The sequence below is a fragment of the Ramularia collo-cygni genome (genome assembly GCF_900074925.1).
Source record: "Ramularia collo-cygni strain URUG2 genome assembly, contig: RCC_scaffold13, whole genome shotgun sequence".
NCBI lineage: Eukaryota > Fungi > Ascomycota > Dothideomycetes > Mycosphaerellales > Mycosphaerellaceae > Ramularia > Ramularia collo-cygni.
In genome coordinates this window covers 381,277-396,814 of record NW_019716267.1, presented here as the reverse complement: position 1 = coordinate 396,814, position 15,538 = coordinate 381,277, and the positions used below count along the sequence as shown (strand labels likewise).

Genomic DNA, 15,538 nt, shown 5'->3' with positions numbered 1-15,538 from the left:
CTGTTGTTTGGCAAGCAAACTCCCGGTTATTGGCCGCTAGTTCATATGTTGAATGTCTCGACCTCCAACGCCAAACAACCATCAGCCGTTCATCAAACATCAAACATTACATTGAAACCTTGACCTCAAATTCTTCACATCGATTCTTTCACTTTCACACACTCACTTCCATTGACCATGACGACTCAAATCAGCGACATGTACGAACCAGAGGGCGAAATGAACATTCCCGAGCTACAACAGAACCTTCGCCAAAAGTACCGTAACGTTGGACCAAAAGTGGAGCGGATCTGGCGAAACTTCACCCCGAAGCAACGCGAGGAGGCCATGCGTGAGACGGTGGGCGATGGCAAAGTTCTCAAAAACTCCCGCGATCCGGGTCTGTCCGGACTGAAAGACTTCCTCCCAGATTGGAATCTCGAAGATATTACATCAACCCCGGAGTTTTTCCTGGACCGCTTGAAGTTCCGTGTGGAAGCCGACTTGCATCGGCAACACTTTGAAGGCGTCAATGGAGGACCAGGCGATCGTGAGATCATCCAGGCTGGCGCTCGGAAGATCAATGACGGCCTCGAGGATCAGTATGCTGCATTCTTCATCGATCTTGGCAAGCATTACGGCAGGTGGGCGAAAGCGAATGGAGCTGAAGGACTGCGTGCTTTCGAAAGTATGGCGGCTCGGACGGGCCTCGTTGTCCCGGCTAACGAGGCACGTCTCCTTATCAGCAGGCAGGAAACGACATTCATCTTCTATAATACTCTCATTGAAGACATTCTGGAGATGGATTCCGATAGTAGAACTACAGACAGATCTTCAGTCAGGAAGCCGACCAAGCAGACAGTCAACGCAATGGCCAATTTGTCTATTGCGCCGAAGCCACTGAAGGTCTCCATAGCAGAAGTCATCGCCGAGGCAWCAGAGCAGAAGGTAAGCCAACGAAAGGCAGATACTGCGCAGGGAGATGTTCTCAGACATTGCTAACCGATTCACCCTTCGCTTTCAGGTGGTAGCAGAGGATTATCTAGAGCTCCTCCGCAGCGAACCAGTCGTTCTAAACCATGCTGTCAACATGACAAACAGTAGCCGACCGGAGCTCGTCCCTGACGATCGAGGCCGTATCCTGCCAATGTTCACCGACAAGTACATTAGCATCGCATTCTTCGAGGTCATGTGTAATGCAGTCAAGTCCATCGTCACATGGGAATACATCGTCCGTCTGCTTGGTATGCTGGAAGGAGAAGGTATGAACGACAAGATCAGACGGCCATTACTCGCCCAGGAGCTTTCAAATGCATGCCATATGGAGTACCGCCGCGCCCAATCTATGTTCAGACGTCAAATGTCCTGCCCCTTTGGCGTGGCTTCCAAGAGCTTCAGGCGTGTAACGACGGGTAACACATGTAAGCTTGCCATTAAAGGCCAGCCCTCGGATCATACCGTATCCAATCCTCAACTGCACTACATCCTCCGTCTTTGTCACCCGGACACAAACCACAAGGATGCGGCACAATGGATTCAAAAGCTCGATCAGCATAACACAAGGCACTCGGATGATCTACAGAGGCTTACTGCGGATCAAATCCTAGCGCTCGGAGATCTGGCAATCATCGTGAGCTTCATGCATACCTTGTCTACTTCCATGACAATGGTAGCTGGGTCGAAGAAGCTTGGTCTGTTGTTTACGGGAAGGACGGCGGATCTGGATACCGAGTTGACTCAGTACAAGGCAGAAGCTGATTTTGGTGACCACTTGGTGCCTTCGGACAACCTCTTGGAACCAGGTACAGCTGGCAATGCCCTACAAGCGCTTGATGAGTTTATACTTGAGCGTGCTGGAGCAAGTCTGGGGTCCTTGTACGAGGATGTGCTGCGCGAATGTATAGGCGACGTGGAGAAGAAGTGTGCCGACGTGAAGCTCCGTCTTGAGAAAGACAAACAGCACCAACAGCAGCAATACGTCCCATTAAAAGCAGAGGAGCCGAAACCAGCCAGTTTCCGCGCAGAGCAACGACGAGAGAAAGCGAAGACACGACCAGTGGATGAGAAAAGCGCCTACGACATCACAGCCATTACGCCCTCACAAATCGCCGCAGAGCCCGCTCCGCAGCTCAAAGTCAAAGCATCCACAGCCGCAGTCTTCGCCACCCTCTTCACCAAAGACCAGGCCCGTGGCTCGGTCTCCTGGGCAGATTTCGCTGGAGCAATGGCGGATTTGGGATTTAGCGTCACGCCCAAGTATGGCTCCGTTTTCACGTTTCACCCTCCGGAGTCGATGGATGCTTCTCGTTCTCTTACGCTGCATCGTCCGCATGCTTCGGAGATTGAGGGGTTTAAGTTGTTGATTTTTGCTAAGAGGTTGCATAGGAGGTATTGCTGGAGTGCTGAGACGTTTCTCGTTGAGTAGGTCTAGGGATAGTACAAGGACTTGCTCTCGTTCACCGGGCTCCCCGCCTTTCTATCAGTTATTCACCCTCAACTACTGCCGACAGCGATCGTTCAACTTGAAAATCTTTGACTAGATCAAGACGCTCTTCCGACTGATAGAACCTGCAACAGATGGCTGTAGAACGAGTTAAGCGAGGAACCATCCGTTGAGACAGAATCCTGCGCAAACAAAATTATCGTTGACCAACAGACACCCATCTTGCGGCTGMCATCATCAGCGATTCCCCCAGCTCTGACGTCTCAAAAAACACACGGCACGAAAAAGGATCGTCACGGCCTCACGTCATTGAGCCGTCCAGTATGGGGTAGGGTTTACACTAAATCTCCCGAGGAGAAAATACCTGCAGCTACATGTATACATGTGTCTAGCGATGGCCAGTGTTGATGTACTGGGTTGGTGTATTGGGTATGTTGCCTGGCCTTTTTGGTTCGGAACGCAGAGTTCCTGTCTTGGTGGAAGGGTTTTATATTGAGAGAGGTCCAAGACACAGTACAACAGGATGGTTCTTCGATGTCGAAGGTAATTCTTGCGGTGCGGTGGTTTGTGAGAATGTTTTGTGATATCTTATCAACGCCAGAAGTAGGTGGTTTGTCAACAAGAGCAAGCAAGGTAAGAGCGTCGAACAATTCGACAACGAATGAATGCGGACCGGTTTTCCCTCTCGAAAACGAGACTCATCAGCGCAAGGTTACGGCAAGTCTAGACTTCGTCATATGAAACTCAGTTGAGAAATGCAAAGTTACCCTCCGCATTAGCTTTGAGTTTAGACGGTACGCTCAGTCTGTACCGGATCGACACCAACCCATTTGATGGACGGTCGACGGATGTTGTCCTCATGTAAATTTTTCTCATTCACATCTCTTTTCCCCTTCTCGAAATCTGGGTACTTGATAAAATTGTTAACTCCTTACAGATTCTATGGACTAGCCGACGCTCCGAGGCCTCCCTCCAATGGCGCAACTCGCAACTTTCTGACATACGTGACGAAGAGCGAGATCGTCATGGTAGGTTTTGACTACGTCCGAACATCTCTAGCATTGGGCAATCGGAAGCCTCGGCAACGTCTTGATATTCAAGATCTACAAGACCGTCAAAGTTGGAAGTCTATACTATCGAAGGCTCCCTCTCGGTACTTGAGATACATATACCGAAGGCAGCTTCCCCTTTCAATTGGATAATATTCAAGAGCCTTCGCAATCACTCTACTGCAATCACTCTCTCCAACAACCAGTACATACACCTCAAGGAGAGTTTGCCAAGATGAAAGTCCTTCACTTACTCACAACGACCATCCTCGCTGCCTGTGTAGATGCGCGCAGGCGAGTGACCTTCACATCCTCCGCCGCCAATGGCACTGAACTTGTGGGATATCACTACGCACCCGCTCATCAGAACGGACCCGCACCAGCTGTGATCATCGCCCATGGTCTCGGAGGTCTCCAGTCCTCTCGTCTGCAACCCTACGCCGAGAGATTCGCCAAAGCAGGCTACCACGCCATGACCTTTGATTACCGCTACTGGGGCGAGAGCGCAGGTTCCCCTCGCAACATCATCGACGTAAAGAGCCAACAAGAAGACTACGCCACCGCATTCAGCGCCGTCAAGAAATTTCCCCGGCGTCGACAAGAACCGTCTCATAGTCTGGGGAACTTCTCTCTCCGGAGGCCACGCCCTTGAACTCGGAGCCAAAGACTATCCCGAACTCGTCGCCGTCATCGTTCAGGCCCCTCACGTCAACGGCCCAGCCACAATCTCCGCACTCCCACCCGCGGACATTCCCTCAAAAATCGCCGCCGACGTTCAAGATTCCTCAGGCGCAGGTCTCGGGCAATCACCCTACTACATTCCCCTCGCCAACGAGACAGGTCAACTCGGCCTCCTCACCCAAGCGGGTGCCGTGGAAGGGTACCGCTTCATCCAAGCCGACCCTCCAGCTCCAGGCAACGTCGCCGCTGCTCGTTTCGTCACACAACTCCCCTTCTTCAGCCCGGATTCCACGGCCGCCAATAGCAAACTTCCAACTTACTTTGCTGTTGGATCGGTCGATAATGTCACTCCTCCAGATKCTGCTATTGCTTTGGCTAAGAAGATGAATTCTGAGCTGCATATTATTGATGGTGCGGGACACTTTGATGTTTACCCGGGCAAATTTGCTTATGAGCAGAATATTGCCAACCAGATTAGTTTCTTGCAGAAGAATGTACCTCTTTAGGGAGTGTGTGATAGTTTTTAAAGGGGGTGGATGTGAGAGGCGTGAGAGTGTCGATGTGTATGAGGCCGGAAGTAGTGGATGAAATCAATATGATACCCCTGTGAAATTGCATGGCATTGCTTTTCTCGCATCTCTCTCTGCGCAACCTATTCAGAACTCTCTTCAACATCGTCTTGCCCAGCAGATTCTCACCCCCACTGCTCTTCCAGCACATCATAGCCTGCTCCGCCCCAAATCGATTCTCCCAAATTCGATCAAATGGTCTCGCCTCTACCAGTTCCCACTCCTCAGTCGCCAGCAACTGCATCTTWTCATCCATCTCATCATCCATCTTTATACTCGCAACACCCGTGCTTGGAGTCAAACTTCAAGATGTGCCTCCCATTCCCCGAGTCTGGCCCGTACCATCGTCCTTGATCGAAGTCCCCAGCTTTGCTTCCTTGGAAAAGCGATCTTCAAAAAATCCTCGCTGCGGTATCTTGATCACCGCAGTCTAATGCTTTTATGGCACATCATCATGCGTTACTTCACGCATTTGTAAGCTACTCCAGTTGCGGGATTGGTGAATGTGGAGAGCGATATCACTGATATAGCCAGCTAGCTAGCCGTTGTCTCCGTGGTCCTTTCGGAAAAGATAAGGGGGTCTTCTTTGCAGGACATGAAAGTGAACCAATGTGTCCCAAATTTTCCGCGAGCAATTGATCAATTGAATTTTTCAGGTTCAGGATCTCTGCACTCGTCAATCTTCCAGAGGAACATCCAACTTCTCCATGCAGGTAAAGTGTCGAGTGATTTCTGGGGAGATAGCAAGCCAGATCCATGCGTTGCGAACTAAAGCTGGGTATCTCTGAGATTCTAACTTCGCTGATAGGGATTTGCTTCAGTAATTGGACTTTCAATCTCTCGAATGACGGCCACGAAGTCTCATGCAATACCTTCGCGGAGCTTCATCATCTCTAGCATCGTTGCGTTCCGATATATCGCCAACAACTCCATCAGAACCGACAGAATCTCGCGGTCTCTTCAAAACTGTTCTCCCCCTAGCCTGATCATGATTTTGATTCGCAGTATCCTCCTTATATTCCAATTCCGGCGACGAATTTGGCGATCCAACCAAAAGAGCATCTTCAGCAACCCAAATATCTCGACAATAAGTACAAAGTTTCCTTCTCCCCCTCCCATCCTTCCGACTCTTCTGACAGGGTTTCGTGGAATCGCAAGGTGGTCGATTACTGTACATTCTACTCCTCTCAAAGTCCACCAACATGACTCGTCCAGAAATCTGATCGTAGAGAATATTTCGACGTTCAGGATCGCCGTGGACGACTTGAGATTTGTGGATATCTCTCATAGCGGACATCAATTGTGGTTTTAATTTTAGAGCAAGTTCTTGGGGTTCGGTTTGTCTTCTACGGTTTAGAGAGTTCCCGGACCAGGAAAGGAGTAGTAGATGGTGGAATTCTTTGCCTTGAGTTGATATGACTGGTTGGGAAAGGCGTAGAGAACCACAGTAGACTGGTATAACCTGGCCCTGAAGACTTTGAAGCTGCTTGTATACCGCGACTTCATTTTGTAGCCATTSGTGATCATTTTGGTGGAAGCTTTTTGCAACGAGACTGTGTCCAGTCTTCATGATCCGTACGGCGTACAATTCGCTGGTTCGACCGCTTTTTCCAAGAGCGAGTAAATTATCTTCAATAGGCTTGCTTGCTTGTAGTTGTTCAGAGAGGAAGTGGGCGAGTGGATCAGATGGAAGTTGAATGAGCGGGTCGCTTTCAGATTGCTGGTGGTCATGCACGGCCTTGTTAGGGCAAAGATCATGCCCAAGACGATCTCCTTGAAGGAAAATTTGCGAGGCACTCGTGTGTACAGAATGTAAGATCCATGTCCGCGTGCTGTGGATGAGCCTTGGTGGAGTGTACTGGGGCCCACAGACCGGAGTCGGACATGAGTGCTGGAGGTTTGAGCGGTTGTGTTTACAGTTTTTTGTGATGAAGCACAAGTACAGAGTTTTGATCTGCAGATTCGACACGTATTTAGGATGAAGGTATACGAATGTCTCAGTCAAAGATGGTGGGCGAAGTTGGATGGCGCAGCAAGACCCTGAATTCATGCCTGAGGCAGACATTGTCGGAAGATGGAAAGGGGTTGCGAACACACTGCGACATTTACTGCCAAAATCCTATCTCAGGAGGGAGTGAGTGACTATGAGCAAAGCTCATTTTCGCATTGCGCCGTTCTTTGTATCTCAAGATGAATAATGATGACTCATACGAAGGTGTTCATTTGGCTTTATGAGACATCTTCTTAGGACTTAGACCACTTGGGTTTAGGGTGACCAACGAGGCTGCGGGCGAGGTTCGAGGTGTTACTACGCCCATCAAATCACGCATGTAGGCTGGTGGGACGCGCAAGGCTCTTTCCTTTATCCTGCTACTAGTGCTCTTACAGTGCGGAGCAAACTCCAAACCTGTCGTCGGTCTAGTATATATTCAGGCTCTTCCATGTGCGGTGACTATGGTTTCCAAATTCTGACCATACATTGACTTATCACATCAGACATACCTTCAACCAACACGATGTACTTCAAAGCGGCCACCTCGATGCTCATGATGAGTCTGGCTTTGACACCCACTATGATCAATTGCGAACCAGTGCGTGCACTAGTTTACCGCGGTCCTACCGCCTGCGATGGATGTCCCGAGTCACTCCGTGATCTTCTTGTAGCCACAATCCCCAATATCAAAGTGGAATTCGCAGGTCCGAAGGAAAAGGTCAAGATCAACGCCAAAAGTCTCAAGGGTGTTAATATCTTGGCTCAGCCTGGCGGTCCAGGTACGTATGGGTACTTCTCTGGCAGTGCAGCATCTCAGAGCTGTGCTATAATACCATTACTAACGGAAGCGTCACTAGATCTCGACGCAGCGTGGCGAGAAGCGAGACCTTACGCATCTGACGTTCGTACCTGGGTTGCTAATGGTGGTCGATACTTGGGAGTCTGCTTAGGAGCATTCCTCGCAGGACATGATTCTGGCTTTGGTTTAATTCCTAAAGGAGACAGAATTCAGCAAGAAATTACTCGACCAAATCCACCAATCGACGATGGGTCCGACATCGTTACTCAAATCGACTGGACTTTTCAAACTGGTCGGAAAAAGGGAAAGACTGAGCGACACTGGGCGTACTTTCAAGATGGTACCACGTTCATCAGATCTTCCAATTCCCCGGCTAAAGTGCTTGGGAAGTATGTCTCTAATGGAGATGTTGCCTCGGTGCTTAATTCCTATGGTAAAGGCTGGGTTGCGAATATTGGAGTGCATCCTGAGGCAGATCAAAGTTGGTGTGAGTTTGTGTGCATGGTCGATACCGATGGATCTCTTGAGTGAGCTGACCTAGATCACAGACGATGATGCTGGGATCACAAACCCAGAAGGTGTCCAGACTGAAATCGGCCACGATATTGTCAATGCTTTGATGGCGGCTGGCTCGGTGCGTAAAGCTACAGCATACTGAAATGGTCATGCTTGATGGGTAGTTACCGGCGTCACTTAGTAACGGAGCTGAATGTCTTTGTTGACGAAAGCAAAAAGAGAGCGTGTAGAGCTAAGAGACATATGGCAACTTGAACCCAGCACCTTCGTATATTGCTTCACAAACGCTCCATCATCGCTTTGCCATTACGAATCGCTCAGCTAGTATTTTGCCATCTGAGCCACCCCTGTTTGAGCCCCTTTTTGCACCCACCTTTCAATATGAGATGCTTGAGCAATATTTGTGTCTTCGACAGCGCTCTTCACCACTTGATAGGAGAATCTACCGGTGGAGATGGATCCAATGGCTCTAAAACTGGCCTCTTCGCCGCATGTCTTTGAAGGCTTTGACCCTACAGCTGGTCCTCGAATCGAAATCCCGGATGGATCTTGACGAGGTTTACGGTAATTTGGTCCGTGTTAAGATAGCCCAGGTGAGGCTCTAGTAAAGGTGTGCACATTCTTCAGACATTCAGCGACCTTAGGCACGATATCTACGGTCTCGACAGATGCTAGAAGGCGGCCATCGACAAACTTCATAACGAGGAATGCATAACCCCTGACGACGAAGTCATCGTAAACCTTCGGTATCCGTATGATAGATAGCTGGATCTAGCAGTTTCCGAGGCCATCTGTTGATTGAGATGCTTCTTCCACATGAACACGTCCAAGTTTGATGACGGCAAAGTTGCTGAATCGTCATGACTTCTGGATGAGTGCCAATGTCGGCTGATGTCGCGCATCGTGCACGCAGGCGATTTGCATAAACTCGTGGAAGAGCGACATATCGAGCATGAGGTACCCTGGAGATTCCGTAGTAAGGATGGAGGATCACATTATCATCAGTGGGTACATTCGGGTTGTAAGAAATTGTAAGTACCTATGTTCATGATTACGGGCGAGATCTCAGGCCGAGATGACCTATGGTAGTCTTAGGAGCACAGACGCCAGGTGCGTTACGGCTGAAAGAAGAATAACGCAGCAGTCTGCGCACCTGAGACTATGTGTAAGAGAGCCAAATTGAACTTGCGAGAGAGTCAACGCCTTGTAGACTTTCGACATAAATGCATACAATGGACCTCGAGAAATCCAGCCTTGCCCAGCATCTTTCTTCATCCAAGTATATAGTTGCATTAATCGGGGCGGGTATGTCTGCACCCTCTGGTATCCCAACATACCGTGACGCGTCTTCCTCATCCGGTCTTGATACTGCCTGGTACGCCACACGAGCTGCATCCCAAGAACATCCCGAAGCAGTATGGCAGTACTACAATGCCCTTCGCCGAACGGTGTATCATGCCTCGCCGAATCCCGCTCATTATGCGCTTGCACGCCTTGCTCGGTTGGATGACAATTTTCTGGCCATTACACAGAATGTCGACGGTGGGTTTGAGCATCTCATGTAGCTGAGATCTCGCTACTAACATCTCTTGTGCAGGTGATTCGCAGAGAGCGGGCCATTCTCGTCAATTAGCAGAGCTGCATGGCTCGCTGTCCACAACGAAAATGCTCCAACGATACATGCGACCTCACCATATCACTAGATGACTCTCGCACTCCAGAACCTGAAATACCCCGAATATGTCCAGCCTGTGGTAACGGGTTATTAAGGCCAGGTATCGTACGATATGGAGACCCTTTACCGCCTCGTCAACTGGATATGGTGGAGCAATGGTTTGATTCTGTTCCTCAGGTCGATTTGATGCTTGTGATTGGGACTTCTGCAAGGGTTTTCCCGGCTGCTGAACCCTACCACCAAGTACCAATTCATGCCTACTTTCCTCGGATACTCGAAACTTCTGGCAGAAGCTTTTCCTGTTCCATTCCGGATGGGCCATTGATTATGCAGGATCATCTGCGCTTCCCACGTACCACATTAGACGCTGCAAATTTCATTGTCCCCCCAAACGCTCCGGGCCTCTCGATGCTTCTGGAAAGTGGACGTGTCATCGGACTCCAGTAACCCGCTCCTGCTTCAGATGTTGGGCTGGTTAGCTAGCTAAAAATATGCATCTCGCAGTCGACACAAGCGGATCCGTCCAGGATACGCCGTAAGAGCGATACAGATGTGCTGCGAAGTTGCAAACCACCTTCAAAGGGACTTTGTGCTGAGAACATGATCAACCTACGCTCTGTAGGGCCCTTGAACACACATGCCCAATGGCCAACTTCAACAGTGTGCAGATCTGTCAAGGACGACGGGACTGTCAGTGGCGTGTTAGAATAGGAGATGAAGAGATGGTGATTATGTTGGCATCCCGATCTTTGGCGCAGGCTCAATTATCGTCCAATATGCAAGTGTGAAACAAGAGCAAATAGCCCTGCTTCATCAACGACTCGGCAGTCTATTAGCCAGCCCATCCTCAAGGATCTCATCTACGCTTTCTCATCTCCCTGCTTCCTACCAACACCCACGCCCTGTTTCTTTTTCCTGCCCGTTCCCAACCTCCTCAATCTCAGCAGCCGCTTCAACATCTGACACAAACTGCTCAGATCCAAAAATCAGAACTCTCCAAAAGTCCCTCTTCCATAACCCTCTCCCGACTCCCCGGCTTCAAAATACCTGCTTGATGACAATACGCCGAGGGTCCAACATAAGTCGTAATATTCGGAGATTGTCGACACGGGAAAACTTTCTCGCGACCATCATCCGCAAATCCACAGCGTCCACAAGGAGTTTTCGCCGAATCAACTTGCCATTTCGCTCTGTAGAAGGCTCGGAGCTGTTTATAGAATGCCACGAGATGAAGCAATCTATGGTCCATCAGCTTTCCCCTCTCTCTCTCTAATGGAATCAAGGACAAGGAGGGAGGAACTCACGAACAAACACCACCTGTAGTAACAGCTACCATAATAAGCACCCGATGGCCCACCCCATTGGAGATCCACCACGCTTCCCCAGAATCCCAGCTGTAAAATCGCCGCCCACACAATGTCTCCGAGGAGAATCCACTTCTTTTGGCAGTGGGTCTGGGGGGAAGGGGCTTTGGCATAGGCGAGGAGATCGCACATGGTGAAGAAGATGCTGCCGAAGAGGAAGTAGATTGTGATTCGGACAAAGGGGTAGTGGTCGAAGCAGAAGAGGAAGAGGAGATTTCCAAATGCTGCTGTAATTATATGGAGGCGGCGGAGGGAGTAGATTGGGTGGCCGTTTTGCAGGGTTGACGAGGGGGAGGGAGAGGGAGGTTCGATGCGGGAGGCGCGGTCTACCCGGAGATGAGGCATTGCTGTTGAAGTGTGATTGTGGTGCGATGCGTGAAGGGATGATGATATGGTGCTGCCCGCTGTTCAAGGATTTCCGGTTCGGTGAGTGTCTGTCCTGGCTGTGAATGCAGAGAGCGGTGCTGACTTGTGGAAGGGGATTTAGTCTTTCTTGCCATGGAGATCAGGAAGGGTATGAACGATTCGAAAAGTGTGTGAGACAGCTTCCAACGAGAAAGGACAAGAAAAGAGGTTATGGAAACGCAATCTGGCTGTGCCTCATGCAAATATTTACTGGTATCTCGAGCAATTTTAGATCATGCTGCATGAGGAGAGGTACTGGTGTAACAAAGCGGCTTTTCCTTTGGTCCTGATCATCCGAAAGTGTAGAGACAGGCGCTGTCTTGCTCCCTTCCTCTCCATCTGCCAAGGGTCAGACCGACAGGAAAGCTCTAGTTTGTCAAAGTCCGRGATTTGGAGCCAATGAGTTGCCGCTTGGAAAGGCACAGCCATTCTCGTTTCGAATGCTAAGCGCCGGCGGTAGGTCCTGGATGTCGGCGTTAAAGTGGTTGTGCTAGAGGGCTACAACGCATGTTCAACACTGAGCAGAGCAACGTGTTAGCATTGATGCAGAGCATGATCGAAAAATAATATTGGATTGCCTGGTGTGTCGTTATTGAGAAGAAGAAGAAGAAGAAGAAGAAGGAGAAGGAGAAGATGGAGTGAGTCGAAGTAACCGGTTCAACTTCGGCGCACGGACAACAAGTGGGGCCACAACTTCCTCCACTCATCACCATAAACATCCACAAGGTATGCTTTTCATTCCTCCATCATCATCAACATTCAAACTAGCTCCACGGATTGGTCTTTGCACGCTCAATCGCAACCCTCGTCGCGTCATCAATATCCTCCCTTGGCAACCCAAGCAAGTCGTTGGAAGTGCCCTTGCTACTCTCCACATCACCACATCCATCCGGGAAGAAGATCCTCGAGTACATCATGTGTACAAATCCCACCCGGTTTCCCTTCTGCAACTCTCTAGCACCAGTAGCAAAACGTTCCGCACTTGGCTGATTCGTAATCTTCCATTCCTCCTGCTTCGAGCCCGTCACACGCAGAACAGACTCCAACATGTCCTTCTGACTGACAGTAAAGGAACTGATATACACCATCTTGTTCCTGAAATTCTCCAAACACTTCTTGGAATCTCCTCCTCCTTCAGGTTTGATGGGCAAGCTCAACAAAGACGCCACCGCACGACCGACTTGAGGCCAAGTGGTCGTGGAGATCTTCGCCTCTCCGTCATCGAAGAGCGTCACGCTCTTGTTGTTCAAATCGAAGCCATAAGAGTCCGCGATCGCCAAACTCCATTCATACCAGAATCCCGTGGAGACGCTAATGTATGAGGTCTTACCCAATTCTTCAACAAGTTTGCGATTATCTGCTCGCACCTGGAAAAGACCAACATCCTTGCGAATTTCCTCGTTGGCTGTATCCGGACCCCACTCATTTGGCAGGACGAACTGAACTCCAGCTTCGCCCGCAGCTCTGATCAAAGCCTGTTCTTGTTCCTTGGGTGCTGCGGTGGACATGGTGATGATCAACGCATCCTGACCGCGAAGAGCGTTGATGAGCGACTCCTGGTTTGCGTAGTCGATCTTTGCGGTAAGAACTCCTTTTGGTACAGTGCTTGTACTGTCCTCTCGAGTCAAGGCAGTGATGGTGTGCATGCCGGTCTTGAGCAATGCATCCACCATGAAGCCTCCGCTACGGCCGCCCGCCTATTGATGTCGATCAGCCGTATTCCTGTCTCAAGAAGTTGCATTACTACTCACTCCAATAAAGGCAATCTTGGTAACGTAGTTGGATCCCGACATTGTTGCTGAGTGTGAGTAGTTGCTGAGTGTGAGTAGTTGCTGAGTTTGAGTAGTTGCTAAGTTTGAGTAGTTGCTAAGTTTGAGTAGTTGGTAATTCTTTCAAAAGCTTTCAAGGTTGTGTATGATGAGCAAGAACTGAAGATGGAGACATACCCACTGTCTTATACCTTCCACGAACGGGCTTACAGTAAGCTGCTTATCGCCGTTCGGCCGACATCATGTCGACTCCTCCGTCGCCAAAAGATCATATGTGCGACTCAAGGACTGTACATTGCCAGAAAAGGAAAGGTCGCTGCTGCGGGAGAGACGGGAAGGATGCGATCTAACCTCAGTTCGCATACAGCCAGCCTTTCGGGCCTTCGGGCCTTCGGATTTCGGAACACGCCCCCACATGGTGAGTTGAATGTCAGCTTCGGGATGCGAGAGTGTAGCATCACTAGAGATCTTCCCTTCCCGAACCTGATTTTCAAATTTCATGCTTGAAAGGTAAGTAAGGTAGTCTTGAAAATGATCCCATCTGACGACTTCCTCCTCCTAGCTTTGTAGTCCCGACTAACCGCCATCACAGACCACCAACTACAACTCCTCAAGAATATCCACCAGCAACAAACAAACCTCCCCACCAAATCTTCCTCCAAAATGACTTCAGAAAACAAGAAGGAAATCTCCCTAGCAATCCTAGACGACTACGCAAACGCAGCACCCAAACACTTCCAACACCTCCTCTCCAACCTCCAAATCTCCTCCTTCCCCCAAACCCTTAACCCTTCCTCCTCTCCCCAAAATCTCGAAACTCTAGTCCAGCGACTCGAAGAGTTTGAAATAATCTCCACAATGAGAGAACGCACTCCATTTCCCAAAGAATTATTACAGAGATTACCGAAGTTACAAGTCTTGCTTACGACGGGATTGAGGAATTCTGCATTGGATTTGGATTTTGCAAGGGAGAAGGGGGTTTTAGTTTTAGGGAGTCGAGGGGAGAGGAGATCTCCAAATCAAGATGATGAAGAGGAGGAGGAAGAAGAAGCAGGGGAAGAAGAACTACCGCCTCCAAAAGGCTGGTCAGCAGTAAATCAACACACCTGGGCTTTACTTTTAAGTCTCTGTTCCCGAATCCCCCACGACGACCGATCACTGAAAACCTCCCCGAAATCTTGGCAATCTGGTCTAGGGATTTCTCTAGCGGGGAAGACTTTAGGAGTAGTGGGATTGGGGAAATTAGGCAGTGCCCTGGCCCGAACGGCGATTTTGGGGTTTGGAATGCGAGTTTTGGCTTGGAGTGAAAATCTCACGCAGGCTAGAGCTGATGATGTTATTGCTAGGGAAGGATTACCGGGGGGAGCGATTAGAGTTGTGGGAAAAGAGGAATTGTTCCGTAAAGCGGATGTTGTGAGTTTACATCTTGTACTTGGTGAGAGGACGCGAGGGATTGTTGGGGAGAGGGAGTTGGGGTTTATGAAGAAGAGGGGGATTTTGGTTAATTCTTCTAGGGGAGGGCTTGTGCATGAGGGGAGTTTGGTGGAGGTTTTGAAGAGTGGGGGGATTTGGGGGGCTGCTTTGGATGTTTTTGATCAGGAGCCGCTGGGGGAGGGGAGTGTTTGGAGGGAATGTGAGGGGTGGAAGGGGATGGTTGTTTTGAGTCCGCATATGGGGTATGTTAATTCGGGGACTATTAATCGGTATGTCTTGTTGTGTTTCCTTGTTGATGCAGTGGAAGAGGTTTACTGATTTGTTGTTGTTGTAGGTGGTATCAGGAACAAGCCGAGAATGTCGAGCGGTGGTTGAAAGGGGAGGAAGTATTGAATAGGTTGAACTAGTCCCTTCTTCTTCTATTACTACTTCTTCATCCTAGACATGAACGAAGGAGGCGGCGGCCCTTGAATAAACTCCTCAATATCAATATCCGGATCCCCCTTTCTCATAGCAGCCCGAAAAGCCGGCCTCTCCACAACCTTCCTCATATACCCCAGTAAATTCTTATACTCACTCAAATCAATCGGACAAAATTCTCGCATGCCAGTCAAAGAGAAAATAACCATGATATCCGCAGCTACACACCAAAACGATCAGTCTCAAAGGAACTCCCAATTTTCTGAACGGGGAATGAGGTATACTCACCAGTAATCTCCTCCCCAGCCAACCAAGGCACATCCCCCAACCTCCCATCCATGAATTCCAGCACCTGATGTACTTTCTGTAAATATCTCATGCGAATTTCATTCTTTTCATCCACGCCCGCCAARTCCAAAGCTAGAATTCTTCCTATGCCGGG

General features: G+C 49.5%; 8 protein-coding genes; 5 read left to right on the top strand and 3 right to left on the bottom strand.

The window, feature by feature from the left end:
- Positions 1–177: 177 nt before the first annotated feature.
- On the top strand, positions 178–2,404 carry RCC_08071 (uncharacterized protein; the record flags this gene model as incomplete). XM_023773323.1 has 2 exons in its annotated part: positions 178–927; positions 1,004–2,404. The coding sequence occupies 2 exons, from the start codon at positions 178–180 to the stop codon at positions 2,402–2,404; spliced, it is 2,151 nt and encodes a 716-aa protein (XP_023629091.1).
- Positions 2,405–3,706: 1,302 nt separating this feature from the next.
- Positions 3,707–4,658, top strand: RCC_08070 (uncharacterized protein; the record flags this gene model as incomplete). XM_023773322.1 has 2 exons in its annotated part: positions 3,707–3,980; positions 4,042–4,658. 2 exons carry the CDS (start codon positions 3,707–3,709, stop codon positions 4,656–4,658), a joined length of 891 nt encoding a protein of 296 aa, XP_023629090.1.
- Positions 4,659–5,553: 895 nt separating this feature from the next.
- Positions 5,554–6,786, bottom strand: RCC_08069 (uncharacterized protein; the record flags this gene model as incomplete). Its single annotated transcript, XM_023773321.1, has 1 exon — positions 5,554–6,786. The coding sequence occupies one exon, from the start codon at positions 6,784–6,786 to the stop codon at positions 5,554–5,556; it is 1,233 nt and encodes a 410-aa protein (XP_023629089.1).
- A 451-nt stretch (positions 6,787–7,237) lies between these two features.
- On the top strand, positions 7,238–8,171 carry RCC_08068 (uncharacterized protein; the record flags this gene model as incomplete). XM_023773320.1 has 3 exons in its annotated part: positions 7,238–7,493; positions 7,572–8,000; positions 8,062–8,171. The coding sequence occupies 3 exons, from the start codon at positions 7,238–7,240 to the stop codon at positions 8,169–8,171; spliced, it is 795 nt and encodes a 264-aa protein (XP_023629088.1).
- Positions 8,172–9,261: 1,090 nt separating this feature from the next.
- On the top strand, positions 9,262–9,736 carry RCC_08067 (uncharacterized protein; the record flags this gene model as incomplete). XM_023773319.1 has 2 exons in its annotated part: positions 9,262–9,571; positions 9,627–9,736. The coding sequence occupies 2 exons, from the start codon at positions 9,262–9,264 to the stop codon at positions 9,734–9,736; spliced, it is 420 nt and encodes a 139-aa protein (XP_023629087.1).
- A 1,179-nt stretch (positions 9,737–10,915) lies between these two features.
- Positions 10,916–11,413, bottom strand: RCC_08066 (uncharacterized protein; the record flags this gene model as incomplete). XM_023773318.1 has 2 exons in its annotated part: positions 10,916–10,942; positions 11,009–11,413. The coding sequence occupies 2 exons, from the start codon at positions 11,411–11,413 to the stop codon at positions 10,916–10,918; spliced, it is 432 nt and encodes a 143-aa protein (XP_023629086.1).
- An 824-nt stretch (positions 11,414–12,237) lies between these two features.
- On the bottom strand, positions 12,238–13,266 carry RCC_08065 (related to oxidoreductase CipA-like; the record flags this gene model as incomplete). XM_023773317.1 has 2 exons in its annotated part: positions 12,238–13,170; positions 13,225–13,266. The coding sequence occupies 2 exons, from the start codon at positions 13,264–13,266 to the stop codon at positions 12,238–12,240; spliced, it is 975 nt and encodes a 324-aa protein (XP_023629085.1).
- A 639-nt stretch (positions 13,267–13,905) lies between these two features.
- On the top strand, positions 13,906–14,994 carry RCC_08064 (related to phosphoglycerate dehydrogenase and related dehydrogenases; the record flags this gene model as incomplete). Its single annotated transcript, XM_023773316.1, has 1 exon — positions 13,906–14,994. One exon carries the CDS (start codon positions 13,906–13,908, stop codon positions 14,992–14,994), a length of 1,089 nt encoding a protein of 362 aa, XP_023629084.1.
- Between the last annotated feature and the right edge of the window lie 544 nt (positions 14,995–15,538).